Here is a 21137-nt window from a genome sequence, read left to right as displayed (position 1 = left end):
TCAGCTCCCAAGATGGATGACTATCAATCTGGATTTAAGCCTCCTTGTCCAGCAGCCCCTGACTCTGTTTATCTTCAGGCGCTCTGTTTAGACTCTCCCAGTAAACACACGGAGCTGCTAATGGAAGGAAGAGGCTTTTTTTTTTGCTTTTCATGTTCCCAACTCGTTTAAGTGTCGCTCTTCATCGTCACTGGAGCTAATTAAAAGACGGCACTTCCTCGGGTGAAACGCAAACAATGCGACGCAGAGTTTTTACGCACAGAAACCGCAGCTTGACGCATGGAGGTCAGCGGCAGGAATAGCAGGCTTTTATATTCAAATAAATACCAGCGGTGGTGGTTGATGGTTTGTGCTGAGGATATAAGTCTATTTTTCTCACACTAAAGACATAAATCATGGAGCATATTGCGCTGCAAAAAAAGTGACCACATGAATTTCACTCCTATAAATGAGCTGGGCTGTGCCAATGCGCGGAGAGAGGACGTGTGACAATAAATAACTCGGAAACAAAACGAACCTCGCAGTTTTTCTAACCCACAGAGCAGATAAGGAAGTTATTTGACCTCTCACAAGGAGCTACTTCTTGAACCAACACTGCACGTGCGTAATAGACGTGTTGTGCGCTATAGTTGTCTGGTGTGTGCGTAAACACGGATCCAGATGGGGGAAATGATCCCATTTCAAGATAAGCACGAGGCCATATTCATGCGTAATTCAAAAATATATGTATATATTAATAATAATACCCCGATAAAGTTGACATAATTTCGTCAAATCCGTCAGACAAAGTTTAGAGGAGTTTCCACTTCGCTCTTGTTCCCAACACCTGTTCACGTTTCGGCTCAAACACCACTGAGATTTTCCACTTCGCATGAAACTGGAACCCACCTCACAGAAGAATACATCTCTTACCTAAATTGACGAAGCTCATCACCATGTCCGCGTCATTCAGAAAGGCAGTTTCTTGATATGTGGCCAGATGAGGGCTCTGCGTCGACCGCGCGGACTGATACCGCTCCAGCATGCCCTCCACCTGGCTCTTCTCGTCGCTGGAGATCGTGTTGTACAAGTCCAACATGAAAAGCGGAGCGGAGTTGTACTTCCCGTGCGACAGATGCGGTCTCGGTCGCTGCGGCAGCCCGAGGATGGACAGGATCTCCTTCTGCATCTCCCGCTTCTCGTGCGTCCGCAGCCGCCGGTGGATGAACCCCGGGTGCACCTCGCTGTTCCCATCCAGCGAATAATTACTCCCCGCCACCGGGAACATGCAGTGATACGCGCTCCACCACAATCCGATCAGGGCGAGCCAGCAGCTGGTCATGGTGCTGTCCTTGCTGTCCCCGCTGAGACCTCTCTCCGGAGTCCCGAGTGTGTCTGACTCGACTGATCCAAACCCGAAATGAGCGTAATGGTGAATAAAAGTCCGTCCAAAGCTGTTATCCGTCCCAGCCACAGATCAGAAGTGTGGAAAGAGCTGCGTGTCAAGCCATTTGAAAAGCTTCCTAAAGCCAAATGCGCACAGGAGGGTCGGTGCTGCTTTCATTTCTGATTCCCGTAGCGCGCTGCCGTGGTGCTTCAGGATAAAGTGCACCATGTGAAAGTGTGGAGAGCGCCCGGGGGGGAAGTCGGTCAAAACACACCGTTTGATACGAAGTTCACCAGTAAAAGAATAACGACTCCTCTGAAATGGGCCATTTTACGCAAAGAGCTTTCCAAGCGAAGCGATTATCCAAAATTGCGCACCGCCTTCTGAAAGCTGAACTGGTCTCAATCACAGCCACCTTCTCCTGCAGGCTGCGTGTGACGGTCTAACAGGAATCAGCAGGTTGCAGTTCATATGTGTGTGTGCGCGTGTGCGTCTGTGTTTGCCTCTACGTGTGTGCGCGCACATAAACCGCCCCCTCCGCGCGTATTTAACCAGAGGTGGAGCTCTTTTGGCTTCAGGGGCGACTTCAACATCATATTTCCCGTCAATTCTAATAAACACGTCAGTTTAAGTCTTCGCGTTTGTATTGGACATAATGTGCATGTTGCTTTATCTCACGTTTTATGTGATACGACTCCATCGGAGCCTTGTTTTGATATTTTGGCCAAATCCAAATAGTAATGTTGATGTATAATTCAAAAAAATTCTAACATATTCTAACTTATCACCCGACTATATAGAATAACGAGCACTCACATGAAGTTGACTCGTCCTGGATCATCGAGGTGTGTGTCCTCCGCTCATGCAGAATAAATGTCCAGTTGAGGCACGACCCCTGACGATGGAGTGGGAAACAGCAAGCAGCGACAGAACCAGAGGAGATCTGATCCGACTGAATACACTGAAAATAGCCCCATGTAATCAGATTACCTGTTTGACTAAAACAGTGAAAAGGTTAAAGTAGGTACATGATCAGGCTGCGCCATCATTGTCCTTGTAGATGTGGACAAATCTCATGAGTAAAATGCCTTGTAACGTAGGATGTACCACACTTCTCCATGCTAACATATTTCTAACATTGTGACAATATAATAATATAATAATAAACTTTATTTATATAGCACTTTTTAAAACACAGTTACAAAGTGATTCACAAATAGCAAAACAACAAATAGCATAAACGGTCCAGATGAAATAAAAAGGCTTTCTAGAAGTATTGAGGTATGTCTATCTGTGCCTGCAAGAAATAAAAGAGTTGAGAAAAAATGAGAAAATAACTTGCATAAAATCAAAAAGGGCTTTCTAGTAGAAATACATTCTGAGGTACTTCTACCAGAACAAGTAAAGTAAATTAAATTTAAATGATTTAAGTAAACAAACAGCTTTGATCAAATAAGGAGAGGCTTTTCTGTAGAAGTACAGTGTTTAGAAATTATAAGGATCTAATCCTAAAAATTGGGTAATTCTTATAACCATGTCATGTGTAAACACCTTAAATTAAAAAGTTGTGTTTTTGTCGTGTGAGAATGAGCCTTATATATCGTGGGTCGCCCTTCCATGGACATCGCCATGTTGCACCTCCATGTTTCTACAGTAGCCCGGAATGGACAAATTGGCTCGGGATGGACTCTAACTTTCAGCAGCATGAATTTGATATATGAAGAACTGCAACCCTTAAAGAAGACGTTGGATGAGGAGGTCATTATTTGTACGTTAAGTTTGCTACCCGATATGACGCTAAATTGAGAATAATACTTTTTATTTAAGAAGGGACTTCAAAGATGGCGCTGTCTCTGACGGCCTAGTTTCACCAGGCAGGTCATTCCAGAGCTTCAGGGCCCTGACTGCAAATATTTTGTCCATTAAGTTATTGGTCTCTGGAACAAAGAGAAGGCCTCTGCCTTAGGATCTCAAGCTAGGCTAAAGATTCGTAAGAGATTACAAGGTCTAAATTTATAATAATAATAGTTATAAAAAATCAAATCCTAAAACAAACAACAATCCAGTGTAGCATGGGGAAAACAGATGAATATGATCAAGCTTCATAGTCCCAGTTAAAAGTCGAGCAGCTGAGTTCTGCACAATCTGAAGTTGTTTCAGGGTTCTTTGGTTAAAGCATGAGCAGGAATGGAAAGTATGTGCGCAACGTTTTTTGCATCATCATCTGGGTCTTATTTTGGTAAAATTTCTAAAGTGATCAAAACAAGATTGGACAAGCTCTGTGACATGCTGCTCACAACACAAGTGGCTATCAAACAGAACCCCTAGATTCTGCAGGTTTCATGTAATACCAGAGCACAGTTTAATAGATAAAAGAATGCCGATAAAGGAATTCTTCACAATCCTTATTCCTCTGCTCTCCTTCCTCTTCCTCCCCGGATTCTTTTCACACGTGTTATGTCTTCATGCGCCCTCGAGACTGCGATGGTCCTGGTGATAAGGCCCCTGAGGTGTCCGTATCTCCCCGTCTCTCTGCCACCGCTGCCACCGCTGCTATCGTGTCTGTATGTGACGAGTGAGATGCAGCATCAAAGAGGCACATACCACCACCCAAACACATACGTACACACACATACACTCAAGCAGAGAGAGGGATAAGTGGCTTCCCGACTCCACTCCTGCCTCCTGTATCTCAGTGTGTGGTACTCACTGCTAAAATCCTTTATCTTGGACCAGAACATTTCTCTCAGCTCTCTTGTTATCTGTTTTTTTTCACTTAACAAATAATTTTTTTTTGCTTTAGTGATCTCCAGACAGTGATTTATGCTTTTATTACATCTCAACTGGGTTATTGTGATGCTGTATGTATGTGCCTTAACCAAAATGTGGTTGCTCGGCTTCAGGGGGTTCAAAATGCAGTTTCCTCAACCAAATCACATCAGCATGATCTTATCTCCCTTATATGAGCTTCCCTTCATTGGCTGCGTTTTAGAATTGATTTAAAAATATTGCTGTTGACTTTTAAGGCCCTGCATGGTTCGGCACCAAGCTGCTTGGTTGAGCTTCTAAATCACCTAATAGCCTGAGATCTTCTGATAAGGCCCTGTTAGATTCCCCTTAGTCAAGACTGAAGAACAAAGCTGATGGGGCCTTTGCTGTCAGAGCCTCAACCCACTGGAATTGTTCATTTATGTTTTTAAATCACCTCTGAAAATATACTTTTACCAAATAGCTTCCTCTTCTTTGTTCGGTTTATTCGCGGTTGGTAAACCACGTCAAGGTGCATTACTGCCACCAACTATAATTCTTCTTCACCTTCTTTGCTCATTCTGTCGGCGGGTCTTCTTCATCTTCTTTGTACCAAATAGCTTTTACTTGATTGTTCTTCACTTTTGCTTATGTTTCTCGTATCGTTTTCCTTTGCCATTGATTTTAAATTATGTTGTGTTTTTTGCTACCTTTGATGCTGTTGTGTTTTTTTTATGTGTTGTATTTTATATTTTGTATTCCTGTTTTATTTGTTTTGAAAAGTACTATGCAAATAAAGTTATTATTCTAAATAGTAGTAGTAGTAGTAGTAGTAGTAGTCATAGTGCTAGTAGTAGTACTAGTAGTTGTTGTATTCACATTCATATACCATCAACTAAATGACATGTTATTGCCCTTTCACTTAAAATCTTGCATTCTTTTCTTCAATAAGTTGCATAGACTTGCAGCATTTGAATACTTTTACTTGTCCTTAACATTTTTCGCTGGAGATTAAGCAACTGTCTGTGTATCCCTGGACACTGAGCAGGTGATGTGTGTGCATGCTGGGTGAAATGGAGGCAAAGGGAGGGGGAGGAAACATTAAACAGAGGTTCTGTGTCCTGTCATCAAACTGTCTAGACAGGACACCTCCTAGACCTAATGAGGTCTTTGTCTGTCTGTATCTATCACGCACACACACACACACACACACACACACACACACACACACACACACACACACACACACACACACACACACACACACACACACACACACACACACACACACACACACACGCACAATCGTAATACTCACTATACATCTTGGTTTTAGTTCTTCCTCAGAAACATTTTTCTTAAAGAGCTTTAAAAGGTCACAGAGGAGTCCACGGAAAATTGCACGAAGACAACCCAGTCCTGTGTGTGCACGCACGCTTTGTGTGTGTGTTTTATGTGCTTAAGTAGGATGACACACACACTAACACACATACACATCTCTCTAACACACAAAATTAAGGGTAAGTGTGCTCCAAAACCATAGGAATTCCTCCACCTGGCACAGATCTGACAGGAGGTGCTGAACCCTCTGCCATAATTATATTCCTACGGTTACTAAGTCACACTCACACACGGGCACGCACGCACATGTACACAGGCCCATACGTCTTATCCCACTTATCAAGTGTTTTTCACTCAGTCAAATGAACAATGGCGAGCCGCTGCAGGTTTTGCTGCTTTTGATGCCTCTGCAGTCTTTTATGATGAATTACTTCATCATAAATGGCGTCTTTCCTACAGCTCTGCATTATACTGAACATAAAGATACGGGAGGGATTGTCCCTACCGGTATCTGACTTTAAGAAAATTGAATAAATAAAGTTGGTTAAAATTTTTTAAAACAATATCAAATCAAATTTATTTCATGGAGACATGAAAATGAGCCGAGAGGAAATGTCGAGAATAAATTCATATGTTGAGAATAAAGTTGAACTAAGTCAGAGGAAGATTTATTGGGCATTGCGAGTATAAATTTAAAATGTGAAACTTCGAGAATTAACATAAGATACTATTTTGTGAAAAAATAAATGAAATGTCGAAAAAGAAAATGATCTCCTCTGCTCCACCACATCCAGGTGGAGGAGTGACCGGCAGTTACGTGAGCTATGAACTTACATCCTTTAAAAGTTGGTGCAACAATCCATATAACCTTGCATTCGTCCATTACCAGCTACTTCCGTTTGCATGAATGTGACAGAATTTTCTAAATCTGTGTTTATGCACTAAAAGAGTACGAATTTCCTTGTTACGAAAATCAATTCTGAAGTACAATTTCCCAAATTCATCAACATAATGCATTTTGTTGAGGCAGTCATAAGCGCCAATGCTAGTAGATTGACCTGAATCTTGAAAAGTGATGTTTATTTCAACTTCATTTTCAAGATGCAAAAGTTGAAAAATCGTCCTCGTTTTCTTTCATGTAACTGGACTCAATACTCTTCTAGAATGCCTATATTAAATCGGGGAAATAAAAATTATTTTAATAAATACTATAAATAATCCTATTCACAACCTTAAGTTGACAGAGAACAGAAATGGAGACACTACTTAAATTCTTAAACTTACCAAAGCTTATATAAATTTAAAAAAATACAGCACTGAGGTCACAGACATTTAGAAAATAGAGTATAAATAATACAAAAATGTACTCTTCACACACACACTTTTCTATAGCCAGAAACCCCTGACTCAGACTGATTCTCAACAGAGTAGCACAAAAGTCAGAAGGATGTTTCAACACCTATTTCACTCTGACGTTCAGCTGGGTCCTGACATCAGGGGAAACTTTGGTTTCATGGAGAGAAGCCATTGTTCCAGTTGTACCTAGAGGAGGGAAAGACTCTCTCAATTACAGTGTGCAAATTACAGACTGCTCTAAACTCTAAATAAAAATTGTTTACTTTGGTCTTTGCCATAAGACTTGAAAATTCTTGCCTAAATAATCAAAATGGATCAAACAGGATTTGTTCTGTCACGTCTGTGTCGTTGCCACTGTCATATCATATCATTATGGTATAACTACCATCACCCTCTTCAGGGGCTCCACAGTAGTTTGAATTCACCATGAGCATCCGCCTCATTCAAATATTATATTGAGTTGAAGACAGCGAACAATCCAGTGAGCTGCTTTCTTTTCTTCTTCTGTTGTTTAATGCTGTCTCAACTTTCGGCAATTGGTCCAAAAGTCTGAGCTTTCCAAAAAACTGTTGTCACGCAGCAAACAAACCAAACTATGGTTCAGTTTGATCCAAACTGGGATCACCTCTTTCTGTTCACTGGTCTGGACCTGGGTCCGTGGCACCTTTCACACCTGCTATTTTGGTTCAGACTAAAGTGAAACGTCTGAAGGACCAGACCAAACAAGGCGGGCGTAGTAACCTTCAAAGTTAAAGAACGTTTCAAACATCATTTAATTTGACTTCTTGAATGCTGTTTATGTCATTATAAATAAAAAATCGGGGATATTTGGAGTGTTGAAAATTAAAGAAAATGCCACGTTTCAGCAACAGGAAATGTTTGCAGAGAAATTCATGTTTTTTGTTGCAGCTGAAAAAAAAAAAAAAAAATGAAAGTAATTCTTAATTGCAGCCACATCTTGCAGAACAGTCGTCTGAGTTACTGTTCTCACTCATTGAAACTATCTACACCCCCCTGCTCCACTATTGCTCCACCACATTTGGAAATTCCTGTTCCAATGAAGAATATAACCAGACCATGGGGGTGGGGGACTTACTTAACTTACTTAACAGTGCGAGGTCAGAGGAAACGTAGGCCACTGTGCCAGTGTGTTGCGTTCAGGTCACTTAAACTGGGTGAAAACAGTTTAAAGAAACACAATAACACACTCCCTGCATTGATGAAGGTTACAGCTGCCTGGGGAGCGCAACCCTTTGCTTTACCTCTGCTTTCTTTCCGTCGGTGCAGCTCCTCCTTCCTCTCGGTCTCACTGGACATATTTGCATTATTATTGTGTCTACCAGGGAGAAAGACGGAGGGGAGGGTTACACGAGGAAAAAAAGAGTGCACTGCAGAGTACGGTAAGCTTCTGGCATCTGTCCTAATTTCTAAAGAGGACCAGCTGCGACTGGCATACTTTCTGCTGTTCAGCGCTCCCAAGTTCCACGCCGCAATCCCAACTCCCTAATTCCTCCAAGTCGCTGATTCTGTTTGACCGCCCCTCGGGAGCACATGTGTCAGACATGTTTTCATAACCTCGAATCATCATACTCACTCTCTCCCCCCCCCCTCCCCTTCTCTCATTCTGCAGGGAGTCGTGGAATTACCGCGATTCTATTCATAATCTGCAAGTTAGTCTTTCTCTCAAATAAATTCAATGGGGATACGTGGAATACCAGTGTTAATGCACGTGCGGCCGACCCGGGGGCCTGGTCTGGGCTCTGACAGTCGGCACAGATGGCTCTATGACGGACAGAACTCTGTGATTAGATGGGGGAGGGGCGGGTGGGGGTGTTACGCCGTCTGCAAAATACTAGATTCCACTCAATTTTTCGGTTGTCCCACATTGCAGCAGTGCATCCTGCCCAAATGTGGATTACTTGTTTACACGTCGAGCCGATGCAATGTGAAATAAATTACACTTTAATTCCTTTTGGTGTAGTTCAGTCATAAAAAAAAAAATAGGCGGGATACTTGTAGCGCAGATGTGTGTACATGTGTGTCTGATTCAAGGTCTTTTCAATATTGACTGAGACAACAACTGAGAGTGTTTCAGCTGCGGTTGCGCTCTGTGGAGCTTTGTCTTGCACCTCATGTTACTACAAGGATGTCTGTGCAGCACAGTCACACACTCACACACACATACACACGCTTCAGAGGACATTACATTGACTTACATTGATTTCCTGGAGACTTACTTTAACCTTAACCATAGTTATCACTTGCCTAACCCTTAACCTAACCTTAACCTAAACCTGATCTTAACCTAACCTTAAAACATGTCTTAACCTTAAAATGTTAAAAGGAAGACAAGAGCACAAAATGTGACCGTGTCAACAACATGAGTAATACCTGCACCACACACACACACACACACAACATCCTATTGTCCACTGGTTATCCTTCAGATTTTTGATTTGTCAGCATCTATGTTGTCCTTAGACACAGGAATAATAAAACACATTGGCTTATCGTATTTTCCATGAAGTTACTGAAAATAGAATTGTGAAGAAAAAAATTTAAGTGGCAAAATTTGACAAATCTTTGACTAAAAGTCCATTGGAGCAAAGATGATTTAATGAATTTTGAAAAAAGAAACAAAGAAAGAATAATGGGAATGAAAGTTTTTAATAATCTATAGTTTTTGCCCTTGGCAAACTATCTAGACTTTCACTCACTCTCAATCAAACACTTAATATTCAGGAGATGTGTCCAACTCTAATACTCACTAATACTGAATCAATATCTGGATTCATTTGTTTGTCAAAGTTTATTTCAGTTTTTTATCACAGTCTTTCAACATAACCCCTGGCAGATGCAAGATAACCCCACCCACTCCCCTGGTGTGCATGTATGTCCCTGGTTGGAAATCAATCAGCACTGGAGCTTTGACTGGTGCAAAGAGCTTCTCTCTGTTGTTTCCAGCTCTATCACCCCTGATTGCAGCCAAACGCGGAGAGAGGATCAGAAAGGAGGTTGTCCGTAGAGACAGTAAGAGGCACACAGAGCCGGAATGAAGCAGCAAAGACAGAGCCAAGACAGATAAAGAGCCAGGTCGACCCCCCGCCAGTCTGCCTTTGGTGCTGTTGTTGGCACCACCGCTATCAGCTACCAGAAAGATCTCCCTTCTTATCCACAGCTCTCGTCTCTACTACTTCCACTTCTCTCTCTCTCTGTCTCTCCGTCTCTGATGTGTCCCTTTAGCAGGAATCTACACAGACATGCGCCCACATAAACGGGAGCTGAAAGGTTGGAGGGCACCTCCTTGAAGTAGTTTTAACTCAGAAGGCGTGTTTGGCCTGAAAAGTCAGGCGTAGCTGCAGAGACCCGTGGTTTTCCGATTCCTTACAGAGGGAAATATTTGGCAGTGATTCGAATTATAATAATGGAACAAGATAATCAGACAGCGTCTGCAAAACTAAAGTGAGGGTTTGTCATCTCTGGTCTCCAGTAATCAGCTCAACACGTGGAGAGGAACCCTGCCTCATTGTTCCAGACAGATGAGCTCATTGTCAAGACGGACGTGTGTTATTAACAGGGATGTACGTGACGCAGCAAAGACTAGTGTTTATTAATGCAGTATAAGAGACGGTGCTTCCTGCATCATGGGACCATTACAGTTTGTGTGACTGAAAGTTAGGAGAAGTATGGAATAGAAAACGAAAACTATTTGCATTTATCCACCTGATCTGTTAAGTCCGGTTTCCAGATCCTTAATTAGAAATTAATTCGAAAAAGTTACATGTTTCCCTTATATCTGTGCCGAAGTCTCCATAGGCAAGATACTGAGTCCCAAATGTCATTGTCCCTGATGGCTGTGCTGCACATAGATGCACTGTATGAATGTGTGTGTGTGTGTGTGTGTGTGTGTGTGTGTGTGTGTGTGTGTGTGTGTGTGTGTGTGTGTGTGTGTGTGTGTGTGTGTGTGTGTGTGTGTCTGTGTGTGTACAGCAAGTACTCTGAGTGGTCATCAAGATTAGAAAAGCGCTTTATAAAACAAATCGTTTAGCATTTACATTTTATTTGATGGGAGTGGTAATGGACCTTTATCGTTGATAGGGAGCCAGTTGAGAATCACTGATCTACAGCGTCTAATAATGTGAGAACAGAGTGTGAAACAGGACCCACACTGAGGTGTTGTGGTTTGCTGCTGGTGCTGCTGGTGCTGCTGGCATCCTCACCACATCAAAGCGAGACCCACTACAATGCCCCCCCCCCTCCCTGTATGAGGGTAACGTGATTTAGTTTGATGTGGATTAACGGTTTCCGGACAACTGCAGACTAAACGGACAGAGGGAAATGAGCCAACCCTCAGTGTGGAGCTCGCTTTGAAACTGGGGGAAATCAAGGAAATGAGTTCAGTGAGGATGGGTCAGAGATGAGCGCCACACAGTTAATGTGATTTTGTGTATTTAGCTCACTGAGGTAATAACAGGGCTGTGTCTTCTAGTGTTTGCAGGCAACCATAATATATGAGTCCAGCAGGGTTGCTAACAGCCTAAACCCTTTAAAATTGCGGAGTCGTAAACGTTTTAACGTGATCAGACTATCAAGTTAAAACATGTGCACCAGAGTCACTACATTTTGAGCTCAAACATTTTAAATTATTCAGTTTTTGGTAAAGACTAGTGTTGTTATGCCGATCTTTATATGAAGCTACATTACGTATAACATCCAGTTTCAAAAGTTAGAGATGGATTTAAAGTTAAATGATGTAGTTCCAAGGTTATGTCACTCGATCTGCTTTCAGACGTGCCCTGAACTCCGGATAATCTCCTGAACTTTTCCTTAAGGAAAAGTTGTATATGAGAACGCTAACGTCAGACTCTGTTGCTGCAGAGTTTTTCCTACCAGCCCTCTAGAAAAAACTCCAAATAATGTCCGGATGAGCTCAAGTGAGAACAGAGCAGGAAGATGTCCAGAGACTCACCATAAGCGAATGCAAAACTGAAAATGCCATACACATAGAAGATGAAGATGTCAGTTTGGAAACACAATTACGGGATTCCAGAGCTTTTGGTAAGATGGGCCGACGTCAGTGTCGACGTCCAGTAAAACACGCGATTGCCACAGAGAAAGTAAAGGGTGGGTTCTGGCCAGATGCCCCCCCCTCGACTTAACCCAGAATTTGCCTTTCACAAACTCCTTCACTTTCTCATTGACCAGATGTTCCGTCTATCTCTCACACAGGTTTGAGACAGGCCTCCCAAATGATATCAAGAGGAAACAGGAGAAACTAATTTAAGGAAGTGGCCTAACAACTGAGCAACATTGTGAAGTATCACTGAAGCTCCCTTCTCTGTTGCCAGCTCTTCTTTTTTGTGCTGTGTGATGTTCCAAAGAAACTTCAATAACATGAGGAAATTAGTTAAACATGGTGGTTTTTGATTCACCTCGTTCAAAATTCTAAAAGTATTAGACACTAATACCATGCCTCCTGTGACGCAACCATCCCCGTCCTTCTCATTTCCTTCTTGGCGGGGCAGCGGGACCCCAGACAGGAAGCCGCAGGTTCAGCAGCCAATCGCATGTCAGTAAGCTGTCAGATCCTTGTGGTTGCCATTGGCCCACATCAGAGCGCAGCGCGGAGCGAGCCTGTGAGGGTTTTTTTTCTGACTCCACCAGGGATTCCCTCCGGCTGCTGCCATCTGTGCCCAACCCAAGAACAGTTCCAGGACTTAACCATTAAAAAGGAAGTAATCTGTAAGAAACACAGAATCTTTAAATAGACGGTGCATCCTACAGAGCAGCGTTAAACAGGGGAGAGAATTCAGGTCTGCAACCGTGTAAATGTTGGGAAAATTAAGTACATTTACATCCATGCTGTGTCTTTTTCCGCTGTCATGGTCATGGTCCAGCGATACATCCCCATATCCCACCCTTTGTTGGCTGTATTGGGAGTTTCCCTTTTTATCCATCGCTCGCTCATGATGACTTGGCACAAACCTTTTCTATTATTGGACTCAAAAAAAGCACCTAGCAACAGACGGAGGGACTTTTTGGACAACCCTTATCTACTTGCCACAGAGGACAGTGACACCTCACTCTGCGTCCTCTCTGCTCAGTGAGTGGCAGAGAGACCAAAGCTGCTTTCACACAGGCGCCGCAACCCTGAAAGTTTCCAGAGGAGCTGCGAGTGTGAAGGAAAATGTTTAAAAGCAGCTGGGTCGGACACCAAACAAACTTTACTGAGTGAGCTCCCTCATACAAATCTGTGTAACGTCCCATTGAGCCAATTGAGACAAAGAGCTGTTTCCACAGTTTTCAAATACAACCTCAATTTCACAGGGTGACCCTAAACATGTTCCAGATCTATACCAGGTTTTGACCATAGGCTGTCTGTAAAGATGGACGTCATGTCACCCAGGTCATAAGTCCTGCCTCCTCCCTGTTAGTGGATGGGATATGGAACTAGTTGGTTATTTGATATAAACAGGGGAAACATTGTGATTGACAGTTAACTCCGCTCCATTCCCCAATAGCTTCTGCACAGACTCCGGCTCTAAATGCGCACAATGGCGGCATTCGTTTCCAGGATATTCCCACTATCTCTGGACGGTGGGAGGAAGTGGAGACGTGTCGTCCATTTTTAAATCCAGTCTGTGTAGGCTACAGGCTTGAAAAGGTGAAGATGCTGGTTGGGCACCATACAACTTCTCAGACATATGGATTTACAAAGTCGTAACCTCTCTGCTAAATGCAGACCCGAATGAAAAGCTACAGATGCTTCGACTGGTCTGAAGGAAATGGCTAAAACGTGTTGACAAACAAAACTTGAAGATGTGAGGCAAACAAGAGGCTGTGAATTAATTAGAGGGAGGAAATGTGCTACTTGATGTGTTGAAACCACGGTGGTGCCCGTCTCTCCCTCCTAAACATAGCTTCAAGCTGATGGAGGAGGTTTGAGTGCAACTATTGGATCGACTGCAGAGTGAAGACCAAGACGTTTGAATCTGTTGCAAGATGTTTGCCAGTTTGTGTGCACAATAAACCAGTGATACCTTGTTTTGCTTTTGTCTGCCTGTGTTTGTTTGTTAGTTAGTTTGCAGGATCACGCAAAAACTACTCAACCCATTTCCATGCAATTTTATGGAGGAGGGGCATGACCTAAAGAAGATCTCATTGAATTTTTGGTGCAGGTCCAGATCAGGGGTTGGATGCAGGATTTTATTTTTGACAGGGCATGTTTCAACATTTCCATTGATTTTTTTAGAGAATAGTTCATGGTTCTTAAAGAAAACAAATCAGACACGTTAAGAGGACTGATATTTATGCATGTGTGCACTTTGGTGCAGATCCAAATAAGGTGGATGCTGGGCCTTGGTGGAGGTATGCACTCTATACTGACTGCTGTATGGTCTGACTTTGATTCTCTTAAATTTGTTCATTTTGTTTTTGCCAGTAATCAATCATAAACTCTTTATTTATTGTAAAACAATACTCACTGATCATCCAACTAGAACATCTGGAAAAGATATTCTCAAAAATGAAAGTAAGTTAAACATCTAGAAAAACATCATAAGCTCTAATTTGCACAAATAAATGACAATATAAATATATTATAATATATATAAAAATAAAGTAGCGTCTCTAATAATGATGACAAAATGGCGCTTGCACTGAAGAGAGAAGTGGGGATTTGCAACTCCACAGTTTTGGGTGAATGGACAGATAGACGGGCGAGGGCACTGCCAGGATGTTCTCCTGTTAAATTACAGGCCTGGGATGATAAGCCCTGCATGTTTACACTCTACATCTAGTACTGACCGTAAACTATAATACAACAGCTGTATTTATAAACAACATGGTCATATCTTAAGCCCCCAAGCAGCATGGCCGAAGCAGCGACAGCTATATGCAATGGTTCAGTGCAAGCCACTTTTACATAGTGAAGCCAAGCACGACTCACTGAGATCAGGATTAGCTTAAAATGTTTACAGCAGAAGATCCAAAGTACTACTTGTTCGTCTGAAGACTATAGCTGAGTCAGCGAGCGAGCCATGCCAGTGAACTGCGAGACGCCAAAAAAGGAAAATGTTGTTTATGAGGGAAATTGTGTGACATAAATAATATGTAAGCTGTGTTTGGTCCTGCAGTGGAAACCTGGCAGTTGGATGCTTCCTCTTGGACTTATCAAGACTGCCCAGCAGACTCTCGCCGTGATGCCAAAAGGTCACGGTCACTGGTGTTATCTCGCCTCGACTCCGTCCTACACTCACAAACAGGAGGAGGATGGGGGGGAGATAACGGAGGACAGATTAACAAAGCTGAAAAATAGAAACAGTGTGGACTTCCTGGCAGCGGGAGACAGATGATCTGTGCTCGGACGCAAAGACAAGCACAAGGGGTGCTTTCATGGACAGATATAACTGGCTAAGCAAATACAGACATGCAGAGGGAGCAGCAAAACAGAAAATAAGGCGGAACAGAGATGGTTTAAAAAAAGGCTCCTGGCTCTTCCGCAGCACCAGCGTGAAGCAGCAGAGTTATTCCTATTATCACTGCCAACAGCGGAAGGCTTGTAATAGCAATATTAACAGTCACGGTATTAAAAGAGAAACAGAATGCCAATTACCATTATTATTTTTATATTCGGGTTCATGATTTTTTTATATATATGATATATTTTGAGTCATTATTGACAGGACGAGTGAAATGAGGGCTCGAGCCTCCATATGTGGTTCATAATTTCATAAATTCACAATCCTGGTTCATAATTTGAATGTAGGTCACTGGAGTGCTGAGGAGCTGTTGCATGAGCTTGGGGAGCAGTGTTTTCTGCTGAGGGGAGAGGAGTTCCCTTTACCACAGACGTATGACTTTTTAACTCTGTGTAACTTCTACCTTTAGCCTATGCAACAAACTAAAGTAAAGGGGAAAAGTGAAAAACCTGATGTCTCCTTAAAAGAAAGAATAAGGAAAGAGCAAGCAGCAGCAGCATGACTATTGGAAGAGGATGAGCCTAAAACTGAAATCACGACTGGACGACACTTTTCATACTTCTGTGCCTCTCTGATTTCCTTTGGTTTATCCACTAAAATGTTCCACATTCAATTTCCTGACTCATTTATAAAAAGTGTCAAACAAAAGAGAAACAAATGATCCAAGTCGTAGCCGAATCTTAACCCCTACCTGATTTTTACATTTTATGGAAACCATGAGCCTCCACTCACAGCATAAGGAAGCATAGATATATCCCTCACACACACACACACACACACACAGATCTAACAGCACTCACGATCAGACCGGGACCCTTGGTGACATCTTGCTCCAATTTGAGGGAGGCTGTGTGATTGGCCAGCTCCGTCAGATCATAACCAGCACAGAAATTCCCTCCTGGAGGAGACCACAAAATTACAAAGTAAAGCAGTTGGAAAGTCAGAGAGGAAGGGAAAATGATGAGGATGTAAAAAACAACAAGTTGAGCTGGAGTCTGAGGGCTGCAATTTGGACAGAAGCTTGCTCTGGGCTGGCTGGCAGCTTCTCTTCCCTTAGAGAGCCTAAATCCAATGTACCGTCACACATCATCATGCATGTGCAGATCACAACTGCAGATGCACAATAATCTCATTAATGCAAGACTAACATACTCCGACCACAGCCCCTTCCACTGAATTCATGTGGTAATTACAACATTGCCCAAGAGTCTGACAAACACTATGTCACGGGCTCAGGCGGGGACTCGTAAAAATCCTCCTCCCTCTGTAATGTAGCAGGAATTAAATTGAAATGAAATTAATATCGTGAAAACATGTGCCAGCAACACCCATCAGCTGGGAGCTTTGATTACAGCTGTGGGTCAGTGCAGGGCAGCTGGAGAAAAACAGTGTGTCATGCTGTTTATCGGCATCGCAATGTGACGGAGCTCCCAAAACTCCCTATGTCCTCAGGAGGAAGAGGAGAAGAGCAGAAGCTATGCAGAGCTGGTTCAAACCTGCAGGATCTTAAAGCATATTTTAGATTGTTAAGGACAGTGCCTGCAGGAAAGAGAACACAATGTATCACAGGTCTTTGTTTACAGCACATCGACAAAGGCATCGGCCCCCGTCACCAAAAGCTCAAATCTCGTCTTTTCCAACATGACCTTTTACATCATCTTTTACGTGTATGGCACAATTGAGATATTTGTCTTCGCTTTTTTCCCTTTTGCTTCTGTTGCATGTTCGAAGCGTCGTTAACACGCCCACTCACTCGCTGGGGATTTTCGTGCTGTATTTCTTGACCTTTTATTAGGGGGCTGGTAGAAAAAGTTCTGGAAAATGTCAGGAACAACTGACTCAGACATTTGCGTTCTCACATACTCCCTGAAAGATTTCAAGTGCATGGCTGAACGCAGCTTGAGAGGGATCAATACGTCTTATCTTATAATATTTGAGGGTTTTATTATTTTACGATTTATGTTATCTGTTCAATAGTAACTCAGCTAATGGCAAGTACCTGTAGTTTCCACAAGGTGGCAGGTGACCCTTCGTGTTGGCAAGTTGCCCCTGCAGACATGATCAGTAGACCCTGTGTATGAAGCACCTGCCCCTCATTCCTTGATTAGGGTCGAGATGGTGGAAGAGAACTCACGAGAAGAAAGTTTGATAGAGACAAAGAAACTAACCTGTAAGTTCTACAATGACCATGATGGAAACTTGTCTGTTCTGAAATCACGATGATAGAAACTTGTGAGTTCTAAAATCACGATGATAGAAACTTGTGAGTTCTGAAATCACGATGATAGAAACTTGTGAGTTCTAAAATGACGATGATAGAAACTTGTGAGTTCTAAAATGACGATGATAGAAACTTGTCTGTTCTAAAATGACGATGATAGAAACTTGTTTGTGAATCCTTTGACAGATATGAGGGCGCCTCACCTCAGGAAGCTGAGAGGAAGATGAGGGAAACATTGGGATAAACATCCCTTGGTGAGTGGATTGAAGTACATTTATGATCAATTGTTTATTTCAAGAGCTGGGATGAGTTGTTCTTTCAACCAGAAGTTTATTTTATTTGTTCATTGTAGCTGGCCCTACTGTCACATTTAAGAGCTGCGTACAGCCCTCAACAGTTAATATTGTATTTGTGTTGTTTCTGACTTCCTTTTGGGTCTGTGACTTAAACTACCACACTTTAATCAGCTTGTGGTCATTTTATTAAAATGACCTGAGATTTGTTTTTATTCTTCACTGGTTCTAGTGCTTAAATGTAATTTGACAATTCATTGTTTTTTAATTGTAGGTTATTTAATTCGTTGGAATATTTTTTGTGGGTTTATATTTTATTTTTCTTATGTTTGTATCTTTATAGTTTTCAGTGTTTCATGATGCTACAGTGTGTGGATGATTTGAATGACCAGTTAAATAAAAAGGTTGTGAAGCATCAGACTCTACGCATCTTCTTAAAAGCCAAGGGCTGTTACACATACTATACAACAAAAATATTTTGATTCTTTTTTTTCTCTACTACTTCTACTCCTGCTACAACTGCTGCTACAGGCTCTTCTCCCTTGAGTCCTGCTAATAATTTTACTAAAACCACATCAGCTTTTATTCCAGCTAATATCACTCCTTAAAGAAAGACTCTGTAGCGTGTGCTGTGCTGCAGCAACAGCGGCCTCTGCAGCCACAAAAGGTAATTACAGACTGAAGACAATTTTACCTCGGAAAATAGATGGTGTCCCTGCAGCCACTGTTTTCCACAGCTGGCCGAGAGGAAAACTTTTTGATCCCCAAAAGTGAAGCCAAACCATCTAGGATTACTCCTGGTGGCTTGCTGCTGTACGAGTACTAAATCCAGCCGCCTCCATGTGGGTCGACTGGACATGTGCCAAGCTAAGGAGTCAAAGTACACGTTAAATAAACTTTTCTCAAGTTTGGTTTGTCATTTTAAGTAGTTTTTTACAACATGTGTCTAAGAGCTCATTTATTCCAATATGTTTGTTTAATGCTATAAAAACAGACTGTGTATCAGAGGGATGTTGATAGCTCCACTCCATCACTGTTGCAGACTCTGGCTCCAAATGTAGTTAAAAGTGCAAAATGGTGGCACCCGTATCTAAGATTTTAACTGTTTATGTACAACAGGAGGAATTGGAGATCTCTATAGACAGTCGATGATATCGACCTGAGTGTCGTGGTATTCTTATCTGATGGTGTAATACTTGAATATAAGACCTTGGTGTGACTAGTGGAAGGCTTAAAATAAGAAAAAAAGAATATAGGTGGAGGAGAAAATGGAGCCTAAATGACGATGACTGATGCTGATTGACACACAAATCTCAACAATATTTAAACTAGGCTCAAACTCTGTACTATGTCGATTGAGTGAAGTGCCCATGAGCAAGTCACTAAATCCTTAAAATCCATTGATAAAAGGTAAATCCCGATTTTTCATCCATCCTGTCCTTCACAGTCCTCTTACCTGTCCCATACAGGACAGACATGTTCAGGTCTTTGTCCAACAGATCCCTCGCTGTCTCCTTGAACGCTGCATAGCACAACTCTGGATGCTTTATCGCCACGGTAACCGCAGACCCCCTTCACCCTGAGACCACAGTCTGACCTGCAGCTAATGACGGAGAATGAGAAAGATGCACAGACAGAAACCAATATGGACCACAACACTCAGAGAGGCTGACCCAGAGACACGAGGTTAAAACCTCACAGTGGGAGAGACAGAGGTGGAATGTGACTCGTCTTATGTGGCTGAAAGAAAAGAGAGCGAAATTAGACAGTGAGAGAAAAGGTGTGGGTTAAGAGTGAATGGCCTCGGCTCCCGCTCAATCTCTGAGTGTTTGTGAGTGTGCCTGTGGTTGTGGCAGTTGACCCTGACATTGTTCAGAGTCGTCTCAGGGAATCCAGCTGCCGGCTGCAGCCAGAAGCAACTGCATCCAAGATAGAAGAGTGTGGAAAACAAATTTAGTGGACTCACTCACACAGGCTGTTCGGAGAAGTGAGGCTGCAGGGTCACGCAGATTAAACATTATGATCCCAGTTGTAGCAACTCATTTCATTTAAATACATTTACAATCAAAATTTTAAAAGTAAAAAAAGTGTATTTCATTATTGTGTTTGTTTTTTATAGCACTTTTCTTAAAGTTAAAAAGCACTTTACTCTGATATGTCCACATCAGAGATGTAGCCACAAAATTCCCAAGCATTCCCAAAGCAAAAAAAACAAACGTGACTCAAACGTTCCCCAAGAAGAATAAAAGCAATAAAAAGACAGCATTGCGTAAAAGCTGTAAATACAAATAAAAGGAATGGAACAATAAAATGAAAAGGACGATGTAACAAAAGCAACTAAATGCTAATAAAAAGAATAGAAGCAATAAAACACAAAGATAACAAAAGATTAAAATGGCATCACGTTAAGGCAAGTCTAGAATCTGCCTCTTCTCCTCAGGCTGCATCTCTCCTCCTTGATCCAAACATTTTCTGGTTTCAGCTCTAGATATGAAGATTTATATTTTTCTTAATCTATATTATTGTAAAATTGAATCTCTTAGTTTTAGACTATTGGCAGAACAAACTAATTTAAAGACATTGATTTAAAGGCCCTGACAACATGTGAGGGGTATTTCTCACTTTTCTTGACATTTATGGAAACTAAATCAATAAAAGTAAAGAGTAATGGCTGTTTATAATTTAGGTTTACTACTTTCCTGGCCTTATTCTGCATATAAGCCTAATGGAGCTGAACACCAAGGTCCAAACAGTCTCATATATATCATAATATTGAGTGAAATCTTGTTATGTTATGTTTAATTATACACTTGTTCATGTTTAATGAGGTCTATTTTATGCTGTGCTGACTCTAAATTATGTTAATGGTGACATTTTGCTTGTGCTGACAGTATGACAGCCTCTACTGCCTCCTATAGACATTACTGCGCCACTACCCTGATGACTATATTGGTATAGTCATCCCTTGCTTGCTTGTCACTTTCCTCTCAAATAGTTGTATTTTTACCTCTTTTGTTTTTATTCTGATCTATTTTAACTCGTATGTTAAACCATGTCATGTATTCGTTGTATCTATTCTTTTTATCTTTAAGCACATTGAGTCTTGTTAGATGAAATGTGTGGATAAATAAACTTTACCTGACTTCTCCATCTGTTTCACTGTTGTGGGATTTTATTGCAACCAAACTAACCAAGGCAAACCTAAGCTTGAAAAATGAAATAAAAACAATTTGCAATATTCTGTGATAGGTGCACTGCAGTGGCAAAGGCCGCAAATATACAGCAGAGGGCGACGTTTAGCTGCGTTGACTCCCTGGCTTCCTCCTGCAAGG

At 41.9% G+C, this 21137-nt stretch overlaps 1 protein-coding gene across 1 annotated transcript in view; it reads right to left on the bottom strand.

Moving 5' to 3' along the window:
- bmp6 (bone morphogenetic protein 6) overlaps window positions 1-1812 on the bottom strand; it is a 43485-nt gene extending 41673 nt beyond the window's left edge. Inside the window, exon 1 of the mRNA XM_035142397.2 lies at window positions 913-1812. Within this exon, the coding sequence (XP_034998288.1) occupies window positions 913-1321 (409 nt within the window). The 5' untranslated portion in view covers window positions 1322-1812. The remainder of the gene's footprint in view (window positions 1-912) is intronic.
- Between the last annotated feature and the right edge of the window lie 19325 nt (window positions 1813-21137).

Source organism: Hippoglossus stenolepis, chromosome 19 (assembly GCF_022539355.2).
Source record: "Hippoglossus stenolepis isolate QCI-W04-F060 chromosome 19, HSTE1.2, whole genome shotgun sequence".
NCBI lineage: Eukaryota > Metazoa > Chordata > Actinopteri > Pleuronectiformes > Pleuronectidae > Hippoglossus > Hippoglossus stenolepis.
This window is presented reverse-complemented; position numbering and strand designations above follow the sequence as displayed.